Source organism: Strix uralensis, chromosome 3 (genome assembly GCF_047716275.1).
Source record: "Strix uralensis isolate ZFMK-TIS-50842 chromosome 3, bStrUra1, whole genome shotgun sequence".
NCBI classification, from domain to species: Eukaryota; Metazoa; Chordata; class Aves; order Strigiformes; family Strigidae; genus Strix; species Strix uralensis.
The window spans coordinates 132,472,344-132,487,219 of record NC_133974.1 but is presented as its reverse complement, the minus strand read 5'-3'; the positions used below and the strand labels follow the sequence as shown (position 1 = coordinate 132,487,219).

Sequence of the window (14,876 nt, the reverse complement as noted above, 5' to 3'; positions counted from 1 at the left end):
TTAAAATAGGATGAGTGGCCACAACAGAATTTGCACTCTTATGGTTTTATGTATATCCTTTCTCTTTTGTTACAAAGCCATTTAGCGTAAGATTTTTAAGAAGTGGGAAACACCTGCATCAACTTCACGTTGGTGATCCTTGCTTCCCGTCACGTTGAAGCAACACCGCTGTGATCAGTGAAGTGGGGTTATTCTGGAACATGAGTTAGGCAGAAAAGGCATCATGTTTTGTGTGTTACGTGTTAGTCATTATTACTATTTTTTTTTTTCTCATTCCTCTTTTCTACATGTAGGTTTCTGTCACTTTCTATTAGATCCTCAAAAATTTAGGGAAATAGAGCACAGATCATGATGATTTTAGCAGAAACTTCACTATTTTAATTTGTTTTCTCTCATTAGCCTCTGTTACTCTCTATTTGCTGGTAAATGACACTAGCTTCGGACTGACTTTTGATAGCTCCAGCTACGAGTTCAGCATTCAAGAAAATGAACCATCAGGGACTGCTGTTGGCTCGGTGAAGGCTCTGACCGGAAGCATAGCTGTACAAGTGGGGTACTCTCTGAAATCTCATAGTGACAAGTTCGCTGTTAGCGACCAAGGAGACGTTGTGGCTCTTGCCAGGCTAGATCGAGAAGACGACGACCTATACAGCATCATTGTAGAAGCTGTTGATTCTGTGGTGCCACCCAATACAGCTGTTGCTTTGGTACAGTATACTGCATCTTTAAATATTTTTTTAAAAGGAATACAAAATATTTTTAAAAATGTATTAAAAATCAAGCAATATCATAGAATCATATAATTGTTTGGGTTGGAAAAGGCCTTTAAGATCATCGAGTCCAACCATTAACCTAGCACTGCCAAGTCCACCACTAAACCATGTCCCTAATATCCAGATAAATGTCATCTGTTATGCAAGCATGAGGATTTCAAAAATGTCATCTGTTATGCAAGCATGAGGATTTTGAGAGTCTTTTATTTAATTTCCCTTTTTTCCCCAAGGAGATATTACCATCTTGAAATATTGTCAACTTCACAAATTGCACCACTTCCTGAGTGAATAACCCACTTCTGTGAATAACCCGTAAGCAGAGAAACTGATTAACATCAGAACTGATTCTGTGCATAGTTCTGTCAAATGCATGAGCCCAAAAGCCCCCGATTATTAATCCTGCTCATCTCTTCCAGTTAGAGCATATGTTATCTCACTTGTAGCAGTTGAGAGTAAAAAAAATAAAAATGCTGAGATGCTGAAGTTGTGAAAATGCTCAGATGCTGAAAAATCCTGAAGTTGTTATGTATCTCTTTGGTTTTGGGGGTTTTTGTTTGTTTGGGGTTTTTACCTATAGGCTTCCATAGACTAACATTAATCAAAATTCTCCTTTGGATACTTTTCTACAGCTCAAACATGTGTGTCTTTCTTTTTTTTTTCTGTCTTTTTTTTGTCTTTTTTTTGGTCTTTTCTTAAATATAGGTTACTGTGAGAGTTAATGACATCAATGACAATCCTCCAGTTTTCTCAACATTGATTCAAACTAAACTATCAGCTCCTGAGAATGCAGCTAGTCCACACTTGGGCGTGTTTTCTGCTACTGATCTGGATATAGGAGTTAATGCACTTATAAGCTACTCTCTGCAAGATGATTTTGCTGGAATGTTCCATATTAACAGTTCTACTGGCGAGCTGATGACCAAAAAATCCTTAGACAGAGAGATGATGGACAGTTATGAATTGGAAATAATAGTAAGTTGACAAGTTTGATGCAAATTCACAAAATTCTCAACATAAAAAGAGAAAATTCTGAATCATCACAAGAAAAACACTTAATCTTAGTGAATTCTGTTAGAATTCATTAAGGAATTTCTATTGTTTGTTATGTTTTGCCCCCAGAGTTTGTTTTCTGCTGTGTAAAGTGGTATTGGTGAATAAATGACCCAAGAACATCAGATCTTAAAGGTCATAGTCACATGATGGCTTACTGTGAAATCTGCAAAGCATTCCCAAGTCCATTTTAGACCATGCAGCTGCTGTACTGCTGTATTGCTTTTACTGCTTTGCCAATCCATATTGTTTGTCCCTTTCCCTTACTTTTTCATTTTTCAAAATATATGTACTTAGACCTTTTTAAAATACCTGAAATATAGATTTCCAAGTTAAAAAACAAAAAAAGCAAACGCATAAAGTTTCATCCGACATTCATGTGGGTATCTATTTATTATAGCTGATTTCATTGATTTTTACTGCTATTAATCAGATAAATTATTATGCACATACGAAGAAGTGTTCCAGCACTGGCCATCATGTACAAATCTATTTTAAGGAGATCTTTACTGATAACAAATAATTTAACAGGTCAAGTAACTTGTGGAATGTATTCAGGACAGCAAGGAAACATACCAAAAATTGTACAGTGTCTTCTGAAAATTTTAGAATTAATAAAAGTGGACATTTTTTACAACTAATTGAAAAATGTGTATATGTACTATAGATTAGAACTTTTCTATGGCAGGTGTCTGTGCAATATAAAAGTGACTGTGAATTTGCCACATACTAGCTACTCTTCACAGCTTGCTTTGTAGACACTTCAAACCCTCAAAATGCAATGGATTTCCTTATTCTTTTAAATGCCACATCCCAGATACGCACCTGTATAACCATGGTTTCATGTTGTTGAGTGCCACATCTGATCACATGGCACATTTGATCTGAATCTAGGCTTGAGCTTCTGATTAATTAATTGTTCATGAAATGAGGCAGAGCATGTGATATAGTGAGGATACCAGCTGCAGGAAGACACACAACACCTAATCAAGTGCAGGGCTAGACCACTGTCATTGGGTAATAACTTGTCCAGAAGAAAGTCTTCTGAGACAGAGTTTCACGATCTGTGGAACAAAATTGAACTGGTAAAATAAGTTTGTATCAGTGTAGTGCTGCATTTAATGACAAGTTGTTTCTTCACAGGCCACTGATTCTGGCAAACCGTCGCAATCTGCAAGCTTAGTTCTAACCATCACTGTAGAAGATGTGAATGACAACCCGCCAGTGTTCCCCCAGAAATCATACACTGTGACTGTAAAAGAGAATGAGCCTCCACATGTGGTAGGTGGCATTAAGAATAAATAGGCTGTTCTGCAGTTGTTTTCTTTATGTAAACTTGGAAGTGGTGGTATTCTATGATGATTGAGCATTGGTGAACATATTTTTTGACTTGGTGGAGTGTAAAATCACACAGCATGTTCATTTTATATGACAGTGGAGTGCCTGTCCCACTGACCCTTCCTAAAGCTCTCTGTGTGCTGCTCCCCCTTTCCCTCCTGTCCCCAGCAGTGATGCCACATTGCATGGATCCAGTTTTCAGAGGACCTACAGGCAAGACGTTTTAAAGATGCTGTAGGTGTTGTGCATATATCCAGCATCTCCCTGTTCTTAAGGTTTCCTGTCTTCTCCCAGTTTATCCATTTCTGGCGCCATATCTGCCTTGCAGATGTGAACTAATGGTTTAGAGGAATCAAAGAGGTCCCACCTAAGAATCTGTAAGACGTTACTAGCTGTGTCAGTATTCTAGCAATGCAATTAATGGCCATATGGGTAATTGAGTCAGTAAACACTATATAGTTAAATACCACTCTTGTGTGTATGTTTTACCATTCAGCTCTAAACCTGGTCGTTTGGGGGTTTTATGTGTGTGGGTGTGTTTTGTTTTCCTCTCATTTAGATTTTGAGTGCAGCAGCCACAGATGAAGATATAGGGTACAATGCTGTTATTCATTACACCATAATTGGAGAGACTTCTTTATTTCATGTTGGAGAACTTTCTGGAAATATTACAACTCTTCAACCTCTGGACTATGAACGTCATTCCCAGTATACATTTATTCTGAAAGCTTTCAATCCAGGAGAGCCATATCTCCAGGACACAGCAAACATTACAGGTAGGTCTAGGTTACCACAGGAAGTTTACCTTCATTTCCCTTAGGAAATATTTTAACAAGTGTAATTATGAGGCATAAAGATAGCCTTCAGTAGTGATACAGTCTGCTAAAGTAGATTAGTAGAGATGATGATGTGACCTTTTCACTATAGCCAGATGAAATTTTTCTCAAAAAATGTTTGGCTTGTCAAAAATGAAGATGTTTCACACCAACTGAGATTACTTACTTCAATGTATTCACAAATTTTTCTGTGGCATTTTTTGAGTACTTGCTGCCATTTTGATTGAAAAGGTTTCCAAACCCATAATTCAGTTCTTTTTCTGATTGTTTACAGAAAACCTGCTTCTAGGGTGGTAAAAAAAAATGTCAACAACAATTTTTAGTGTTGTTAAAATAACAGTACTTGATTGCTGTCATTTTTTTTTCCTTAACACCAAAAAAAAAAAAAAATTCTATCTTTATTTTCTCAACACAACATAAAAAATTTCTGTGAAGTTGGTATCCTAGTTTTTGCCCAGCCCTACTTTTGATCAGTATGGCTGGAAGTATTGCTTTATTTATTACTTGTTCTGTGTTATTTATGTTAGGTACAGACAGCTTCACGACTTGTGGACCGTGACCCTCTTGTGCCAGGTCATGCACAAATATACAACTAAGCAATCCTGTCTCACAATGCTTGCAGTCTAAGCCAAAGGTTAGAGATACCAGGTGAATATGGACACAGAAGGGAGCCCAACAGAATAGTGAGGTGATATTATTCCTGACAGAGTAGTGACAGCATGCTAGCCAGAAGTGCAGCCACTGTAGGAAACTATTGCTTAAGCAGTAAATAATTTAATCCAAAAGGCAAGCATTTTGAAGTGCAGAAAACAAGGTTGCCATCTGGTTTAAACTGAAAGAGCTCCAACTCAATTCAGAGGAGCTGTGCTGGTTTATATCCACTGAAAAAACATCTTGTAACCGTTTAGGTGAAACTCATGTTTACACTCAGACACAGACCTTCTTTTCTTAGTTACTGTGGAAGATGTTAATGAAGAAGGACCCATATTTGACAAGCCCTCCTACTACCAGATCCTTCTAGACAACTCTACAGTTGGTACACTGGTAGTAGATATCAATGCAAGAGATGAAAGCAAGGGTTATGATGAAGGCATTTTCTACAATATTTCAGGTATGTTAGAAAAAAATCTTATGGGCCTTTATTGCTGGGGTACTTGCATACTGCTAAACTAAGCTGCATGACAAGAGAATGAGAGATAATGGTCATCAACTGAAATGGCAGGTTCTGACTGGATATAAGGGGAAAAAAAATGGATATAAGGGGGGGAAAAAAAAGTCTTTTGTGAGGATAACTAAGCACTGGAACAGGTTGCCCGGAGAGGCTGTCCTTGGAGGTTTTCAGCACCTGACGAATCAAAGCCTTGAGCAACCTGCTCTGAATTAATTCATGACCCTGCTTCGAGCTCAGAGGTTGGACTAGAGGCCTCACAAAGGGCCCTTCCAGCCCAAATGATTCCGTGACCCAGACACAGAATCAGGAGAGGCCAGGTGTCTTCCTCCAAATTGCATACGCAGATTAGGATTTCAACCCGTGTCTCTTAAATCCTGGGCATATAATTTAGTCACTTGTCTCTGCTGGCTCTGTTGAACATCTCCAACACTTGTTTTTCTGTCTTCAGGTGGAAACTCAGAAGGCCTCTTCAGTCTTTCCAGTGCCACAGGAGTACTCACATTAACAAGAGACTTATCCAAACAGACTGTTCCCCTATATTACTCCTTGCTGGTCACTGCTACAGATTCGGGTGTGCCACCTCTTTCAACTTCTGTAAAGGTACTAAAATTTTTACCTTACTTGCGCCATTTATTCCACAGATTTTTTTATTCTAAACTGAGTGTAACTACACCAGGAAATGGGTATTAGTGAGGTAAAACTATGCAAAATGGGAATCAGAATGTCAGAGTCCCACTTCTGATTCAGGAACAGGATACAAGATGATAACGGTTACAAAGTTATGCTGCTATAACAGTTGCTGGTCATTGTTTTGATCATTCCATTTCAGAAAAGACAAACAGAAGCTCTGGACTGTGAGGGAGAAAGATTAGAGGAGTGAAGACTTCTGTGAAAGATCAAAGAGTGGGACAGAGGGGATGTAGTGGAAGTATGTGGTAGAATAAACAGGAGACAGCAAATAAAGTGTTCCTGTTTATGTATTTATTAAAAAAAATAAAAATTCTAAATTGAGGACTGAGAAATGTAAATGTGATAATTTTTTTTTTTTTTTTTACACAGTGCTTATAACTGCCTGGTGATCTTTTGCCACTAAATATCACAGCTTAACAGAATTCAAAACAAAGGACTAGAAATGTATATGGATAAAGACTCGTAGAAAACTATATTGAACAGAACCTTAAAATGTAGACTTAGGAGCCATCATTCTTCAGAACACTGGACAGCTGTCTGGCATCATTTAGAAATAAATTATCTTTATTTTTATGAAGCAGTAGGCATTATTTATTTACCACCTGTCACCTTTTTTCATCTATAATGTCAATTATAATAATTTTAAAATACTGGTCATGTGTTCTCGAGTGGAAGAATTTGTTGCGAATACAGATCAGTACCTCTCTCTGAGAGCTGTTTAGCTAGACAAGTCATTTGAAATGTGCTGTATGTCATGAACTGGAATCCCTCTCTCTATTTAGAAAAGCGTACAGGTGAACCTAAACTGATGGGGTTGCTGGCATTTTTCACTAACCTTCGCTGCCTTCAAGGCACTAATGTGTCACACTCAGCACGCAGCAATCATAGGCTTTTTCTTACTGACAAACTTCTGGACTTCTGCTGTTGCATACCTCAGTAGAAAAGTCTGCTAAACCTGAAAACATAACCCCTGTGGTCATGTCCCTTTCTCTGCAGGTGACAGTAACCATAGCTCCCATGAACATTTCGTTGCCGGTGTTCTCTGAAGCAGTCTATCAGCCTGCCCCTCTGAGTGAGAAGACGCTTCCAGATACGTTTGTTGTACAGATCAGTGTGTTGTATAAGGTCCCTGTGATATACAGTATTGTCTCTGGAGATGGAAAGGGTAAGCTCTTTATGTCAAGTAACAAGGAAGAGGATGTGTTAAACAGCATTGCAGAGCACTTAGCTTTTGGATTGTTTCTTCTCTCTCTCCTTTTGCTTTTGTCTCACTTCTACAGCCATTAATACTGGATGTGTATCAACCAGACCTACAAATTTGATATGGATCAGGTGTGGGCACATGATTGAATTTCTGGCAGATTAACTAGAGCCACATGAGACAGAGCTAACGGCACCAGCTGTGTGCTTTTCTATGTCTGCTACAGGAAGATCGGGTGATACCTGATCAGGCATAAAGTTACAGTGACTGCAGAAAGGATACCTAATTCAGCATAAAGACTGCTGGTAGAAAAACTAACTCGGCAACATTTTCTTAACAAACATGAACACGTAGAGTAAGTTTGCATGGGATCAGGTGGATCAGTGCTTTGTCACGTGTCTTTTTTTACTAAACATAGAGATGATTTTATTCTATCATTAAACATAGCCACTTTGTATTTCTTTTTTATAAAGTGTTTTGTATGAAGTTGTGGTGGTCTTGAAGTTATTTGCAGAATTCCTCATCTTCAGTAAGAACAGGGCTTCACAGGAAATAAAATAATTTCTGACTGAAACAGGGACAAATAATCTCTGACTTTTTCAGAGGATGGTGAAGACTGGAGAGTGGTGGAGTGAACTTCTCCCCTTTGGTTCCCACCTGACCTTCTGAATTATTTGCGTTTGTTAATTACAGCCCTGGATATATCTGACATTCTTGTAAATCCACGTTGAATTTTATTTTGTTCTTTGAAGAATAACATACCATATTAATGTACATAATTTGCTTAGTTTGCATCAAAGGGTTCATATCTTCAGTTTTAACTAATAAAATCATAAACAGATTAATTTCCATTTTTCTTTAAACAGGGTATTTCATTATTGATTCATCCACTGGTATCATAAGAACAACAAAGAATTTGAAACTGGAAGATTTTCCAGTAATTTTTGATGTGCGAGCAGCAGATTCGTCTCAGGCTAGCATATTTAATGATGTTTCTGTGAATGTGCAAGTTATTGATGAAAATGACTTCCCTCCAGTTTTCCCATCCTCTCTACTAGAAGAAAGATTGGAAGAGGTAAGAAAATGTCATCCAAACCGAATCACAAAAATAAATCCTCAAAATAATAATAATAATTAAAAAAAATCTTTTGGTGAGCGTACAAGTAAATGTTCTGGAACTGGACAGGCTTGCCATTCTCTTCTGCCATACGATGTTTTAAGGTTAATTTCAAGCTGAAAATCCCAATATGCAAAGAGAACAGTCTAGAAGTAGTGTGGACATATTGAAGGAAAAGCGAATCTTTTACTAATAAGGGGCTTCATGAAGGAAAAACAACCACTCCGTTTTGCATATTTGTACACAGAGAATATTCATGTGCATTCAAAATCTAGTGGATGTGCTGGGCACCTCATGGACTCTCAGCCTTTTGTGAGGGAGCTTCATACAGAGAAGTAGCAGGCAGAAGTCTAATTTAGCAACATTTCTTCTCTTGCTCATGTACAATCTGTTGTGATTCTTTCTGACACAGAATAGTCAGCGGCAGAAAGCAAGCCAGATTTCGGTCTGTCGCTGTTACGTTTTGAGAGCCTACAAAAGAAGCCACAGCATTTAATTATGCAAAAGCATCTAGCTCAACGTTTCACTCTTCAATTTTCGAACAACACTTTTCACACTTTAATCTGCTAGCTGCTTTTTTTAAAAAGCACGCTGATCGTGTTTACATTTTATATAGCTCATACCTTGCCTTTGAGACTCCCAGCTGATTCACACCCATTCTCTTTAACAGCCACAACTAATTTAAAATCTAGCCCATTTCCAACATTGAACTAAATATAGGTCTCATTATTACACCCATTTTTAATGTTCCCAGTCAGTTTAATGGAGAGGATTTAGAATCACATTTCCCAACCTTAAATTCATGTGAAATATTAACGCAGTAGAAATTGCTGGATGCCCTGTTGGATCAAATAACTTCAGGTCTCAAATGGCTGTCCAAGTGAAACACTGATATTTACTGTCAATCTTGATGCAAATAACGTTTTTAAAAAGGAAGAAAATAGATTATTTATTTTGCAAAGAGTAATTGCTAGCCAAATAGTGTTCAGAAAGAAACATGATTTTGAAGTTGAGAACATGTCCTGGCTAAACCACCACAGAACATCCATTGAGTTTCATAGGAGTAGAGGCTGTTAAACACAAATAATTCCTCAACAGCAAGTCAGATGCTTGAGGTTTGGCCTGTTTGAAATCATGGTGATTTCTCTTCCTGCAGATCGCTGCTGTAGGTAGAGACATGGTGGGGGAGAAATAGTTCTTTTCTGTAAATTAGAGAGAACAAGAGATACTCTTACTGTGCTGAATGAGTTGTATAATTTTGATTTTAAAATGTCTATACTATTGTGTGTACAGTATCTGTTACTTGCCCTCTTTCACATAATTCAAGACTTTTCAGCTAACCAGTCTCTGAACAGCCTCAATCTGTTCTTCATCCATAGAATTTACCCGCTACTCAGATTGTCCAGCTGAAAGCTCAGGATAATGATACAGGTAGAAATGGTTTCCTAACATATGGCATTCTTAGTGGAAACGGACTAAAATTCAGGATAGATGAAGCAACTGGAATTCTTTATTCCACTGCCTCCTTCGATTATGAAGAGGAACCTACGGAGTATCAGGTTTGCTTTAGATTTCTTAAGTCTTCATTATTCAGAACTCTATCTTTCCCTTGGATAACAGGTGACACTTTTATTTTGTTTACCTTGGTATTGCTTGAACATTTTACACGCTGTTTTAGAATATGAGCATCTCAAGATGTGATGCATTATTAAAGGAAGACACCGTCTTTAGACTATCATGAAATGCAATGAAGGCTCGTTGTTCACCTGTCCTACAAACTCTCAAACGCTTAAGCACATGAATAACTAATTTCACAATGACAGCTCCTGTATTCAGCGCTGTCTGTTTGCTTGAATCTGTACTGGTCTAAGATCTTGCAGGTACGATTCTCAGTTAATCTTCTTTATTGTTGCTGCCACTGCTGGATATTTTTTATGATCTAATTTTGCTTCAAGCAAAAATATTGATGAATTTGTTGGTTCTGTATAGAATGGCTTCTTTTGTTGACCAAATACTCCTTAAGTTTTCAATAACCATTTTGAGGTGAATTCAGAATTTGACTTTACATTTCTAAGAATTCCTCAAAGTTTAAAATTCACCAAGGTTTTTTTAATCCTTATGCAATTACCTATTTGTATGATTTCTCATTACCAATAATTGTGTAACTTACAGGTTGTGATATATGCTGAAGATGACGGAATCCCTGAGAAGAAAATAGGTTACTGCACAGTTGTCATAAAGATCATTGATGTTAATGACTGGCCACCTGTTTTTGATCCAGTGACTGAATTCAGTGTAAATGAAAATGTGCCTGTGGGATTCATAGTTGGAAAAATCACAGCAACGGACAGAGACACAGGAGACAATGCCTTTGTACTATACAGCCTTACAGGTAACAAGCAATTCTCTCGCTGCACTGGACCAACAGTCACTTTGTTGCCTATGCTGTTACAAGCCTAATTAACAGTATGTGTGTTACCTCCTAACCCCTTTCCACATAAGCCAAGAAGGTTCACTTTCACCTGGCTTAGTATTTTACTAATTTATCCTCATATGGCTTTCAAACAGATCGAGTAGGCACATCTTTTTGCAGAAACTACAAATTGTTGTGCTTGTAATCATACTCTTAATTCTGTTAAAAATCAGCTTTTACAAAAAACTTTAGCTACTCGACTGCTGTAGCTGAATCAGAAGGAGTAGTTTTGATGAAAAAAATATCCATAGCTTTCTTGAATGAGGAATAAGGGTCTAGGGCCTAATTCATCCCTGCCTTGTAGAGCCCGCTGTGCCTGCGCCAGGTATTAAATGCTGCTAAATTAAGCCTCTCCGCAGTCTGTGGGCTGTGAGCATTTCACAGCTACTAGGAGCAGATATAAATGGTATCACAAGCGTGTCAGGGACCTGAGTCACTATCGAGGGCTGCTGGAGAGCTGTTGTCCTCACCCTTGTGCTGGACACCTTTACCTCTGCCGCACAAGTGCCACAACGTACAGCAGGTCGCCTCCTCTGCTACCTCAGATCTCTGCCCAGCCTATTAATATAAAGTGCCTTTCATTTCACGTTATGTTAATGTGCCAGCTCATGAGCTGCAGTGTCTGAGAGCTCTGATTCGTGTCTCCTGTCGCATTTAACTGTGGTAGCTCTTGGCATTACAGTTGAGAAAAGCACCCCTTTTGCCACTGCCCTTAAATCTGACAGAGGTGGAGATTTAGACCCGTCTGGACCAAAGCTAATGCAGGAGTTGAAATAGTTGTTTTTGTTGTATGAGCCATCAGGAGCGATGTGTATACAGTTCATATGTTTTTAGAGTCTTATTTCCAATAGGCATACAGACTTTGAGGTGGCTTTGGACAAGGGTGGCCAAACCCAGTAAAAGTCACTGCCAGGTCTTTTGGCAGTCAAACTGATTTCTCTTTAGAACACTGTGCTACTCAGTCCACCTTCATTAGAGGCAGAATAAATTCAGTGACATCTCCTCTCAGAGATCTTGGCAGGAGCACTGTCTTGTTGCAGTGTTTCATGGCTGTTGCGCCCAGCAAATGTGAGATTGAGCATACAGAAGGTCAGAGGACTCTAAAAGTGCCTGGGAATGCCTCTAATCTCCTTTAAGAGTTGCACAGGCTTGGAGGAACTTGCTTCAGAGATTCACCCCAGAACTCCAACGTGCTGTCCAGCATCATTTGCATGCCTCAAGTGCTATTATTTTTTGAGCATGACAGATGTATCTCTAAAACTTGTTAACCCCTTCTGCTGGCTCACATTTCAAATGCCCATCCACTCAAAATATTTTCTGCTTTTCTTCTACTTTATCTATATGATATTTTAAAAATTGTTTTAATGACGTCGGGACACAAGTAAACATATAATTTAAGAGTGTAGTTAATGATGTACTTCTAAGATGTATTCATTGATAATGCTTTTTTTAAATGTGTCTCAGGTGGTGGAGGAAATATATTTGAAATAGATGAAATACATGGCAACATTAAGATAAAGAACTCTCCAGACTATGAAACCATGAATAAGTACAACCTTACAGTGAATGCAGTCAACAATAAATCTGCCCCTTTCCATCAGGTAAAAGACTGTTATTGTAATGAACAGTGACTCTTCTATTCAGAGTGGATTTCTAACTAGTGGGAGGGGGATCTATTGAAGGCATTTATTGTGTGGAATAAATTAGTCACCTAGTCATCTTTAGGGTCAGACTTTTGAGACCGTTGTCCGTGCTGAGTAGTATTATACTCCATAATTAGTTGAAATACTTCAAAATCATGCATGGTAGAATTTGAACCTGAATTGTTTGCAGACTAACCCTGTGCTGAGGAACTGGAATTCTTACCTGCTGCTGTTAGTACTGTAAGTGCAGTGACAATTTTTCACAGAAGAAAAAGTAATTTTCAGCAAATTGTTCTAGTTCTGCTGAATTTCTTTTAATTGAAAAGTTATTACACATTTATTTAACAGAATTAGAACATCTGTGGTTCCCTTAACTGCATCTAGTGGCAGCAGTAGGACATGCTGGCCTCCTAAACACATCCTGATCTCACTCCTTTCAAGAAGTAGAATCCTACTGCAACACTGCATTCCTGCCTCTCTTGTATTAAAGTGTGATCTCTGATGTTGAGTTCACGAAATCAAACCTAACACAATATTTTACTCTGGCATTTTCAAAGTCTGGTTTATTCTTTTTGTTGTATATGCAAATAACAAAAAAATATCACAAAGACATTCTATCTATTGATGAAATCATTTTATTTTCTAGGAAACTACTCATGTCGCTGTTCTAGTGATTGATGTGAATGATAATGCTCCGGTATTTGCTCAGAATTCCTATTCCGCTTCTATAAACATGATTAATCCCGTAGGTGCTCATGTCATAACTGTGAGTGCTACCGACAAAGATCAGGTAACTACTCCTGTTCGATTTTGACACTGCTTTAAGCTGCAGCCCAAATATATTTTTCTCCATTCTCTAGGCATGAAATTCCAAATGTAGCAGAAAGTGATTTCTGATTGACTAACAGCACTGGGAATTGGAAATCAGGACTTTTGATGTTTCCGCCTTGACACTGATGTACTCCCTGTCTTTGGGCATGTTTCTTCAGCTATATTTGCCTTAATTTTTCCCCTTATATGGAGTTGTATCGATCTTTCAGAAGTATATAAGGACTGAAGCAATTTAGTGTCTGTGAACTTCTGAAGTAGAAGAATCTGTAAAAGCTAAACATCATATAGCTGCTTAGAACATGGAAACGTTTGGTTACCAAACGCCTCTGAAGTGTAGTACCCCAGCTAATTCTCTCTGTCCCCATTTTTTAAAGTAATTTTGTTTGATATATCTGTACTGAGCCCATCAAGTAGTATCCAGGCACTAGCAGAGATATCCAGAAGTCAACCACATCACCAACACTACTAATGATATAATTTAAAAGACAAAAGGTCTAGAAGTGACAACAGAATAAGTGTAACAGGTGCCTTCCCATTTCTTCATGCATAATTTTGGTTAAAATAGCTGCACCTGTGGAATATTGCTGCACATAATCTAACGGCCCCTTCTTTTATCATCGTTCTCAATGATTTTGTATAAAAAGTTAAATTGCTTATGAAAGTTGCTGGACTCTGTGCAATCTGCATTGAGGCCCTAATGAGACCCACCCTTCAGACCAGACCATTCCTCTGCTGTGCAGAGTGGCACTCACCCTCCCTGTGCCAACCTTTCAGGATTCCGGGGCAGAGTCCAGCATTGAAATTGTTAGATTAGTGTTTGTCTCTATTCCTCCCTGTTCCTGAAATAATTATAAATTCACAGATTACTTAATGACAACAGATGTTCACGGTAGGGTTTGATCCTGCTGCTGCAGAGCCATGGAAGAACAGAACACAATGCTTTTCAGAAATACAGAGCAGAGTGCAATAGAGCAAATCCTAAGGGTTTGTCAAACCGGCTTGTACATAGAATAAAATGTGTCCAACTCCCCTGTGGCAGGCAGGAATAGTGCTTACTCTCACAGCAGTGGGGAGGCTGTGCTTCTCAAGGTATGAAAAGGATCTAAGGGACTTTGGCTTATTCTCATTGACATCACACCTGTAGATGACTCTCTTTTGCTACTCTGACTGTCCCCCTCTACACGTGTCCTTATTTTCATTCGAGATCTTTCTTTCACATTTTTATTATGTAACTGGACAACTGCTTGTGAATTTTCTTCTGCTTTGTGTTTTCATCAGCACCCATCCTACCACAGCTAACCCCAAGATTTTATTCTTGAAACAATACATTCACCATTCTCAAAATAAATTCACTGGAGACATTTAGACATTGTCAAATCTCTTGTTTCAGTGTTTATCCTACCCTTCAAAATGTACTCCCAGTGCACGCAGTTTTCTTTGGTTTGGCTATGCGAATTTTTTTGGATCTTGGAACATCAAAATTAATTTGGGGGGGTGTAGAGCTCTGCCCCTCAGCCCTTTCCCTTGCTGCTGCTCTTGTGTTACAGCTTAAGCACAAAGTAGCTCTGAGCCTGGTTCTCTCTAGTTATCTAAAACGCCTCTGGCATTGTGTCCATTTAAGCATGGAAATATTGAGATTCTGGTGAGAGATATATACTGGAAATACTGGATATATTGAGTTTCTGTACTATGGGACGTGGGGCACTGAAATGATGTGGTACTGCAAACAGTAGTCACGTGAAGTTGTGTTCCT

At 38.4% G+C, this 14,876-nt stretch overlaps 1 protein-coding gene across 3 annotated transcripts in view; it reads left to right on the top strand.

The window, feature by feature from the left end:
* The window catches only part of LOC141941546 (protocadherin Fat 4-like), a 48,415-nt gene that overhangs the window by 25,474 nt on the left and 8,065 nt on the right, over positions 1–14,876 (top strand). For all 3 annotated transcript variants that reach the window (XM_074864458.1, XM_074864457.1, XM_074864456.1), the window contains 12 exons: positions 400–707; positions 1,476–1,745; positions 2,967–3,104; positions 3,721–3,937; positions 4,950–5,108; positions 5,617–5,768; positions 6,855–7,023; positions 7,926–8,134; positions 9,556–9,735; positions 10,349–10,568; positions 12,114–12,250; positions 12,939–13,082. In XM_074864458.1, coding sequence (XP_074720559.1) covers positions 400–707; positions 1,476–1,745; positions 2,967–3,104; positions 3,721–3,937; positions 4,950–5,108; positions 5,617–5,768; positions 6,855–7,023; positions 7,926–8,134; positions 9,556–9,735; positions 10,349–10,568; positions 12,114–12,250; positions 12,939–13,082 — 2,303 coding nt within the window. The remainder of the gene's footprint in view (positions 1–399; positions 708–1,475; positions 1,746–2,966; positions 3,105–3,720; positions 3,938–4,949; positions 5,109–5,616; positions 5,769–6,854; positions 7,024–7,925; positions 8,135–9,555; positions 9,736–10,348; positions 10,569–12,113; positions 12,251–12,938; positions 13,083–14,876) is intronic.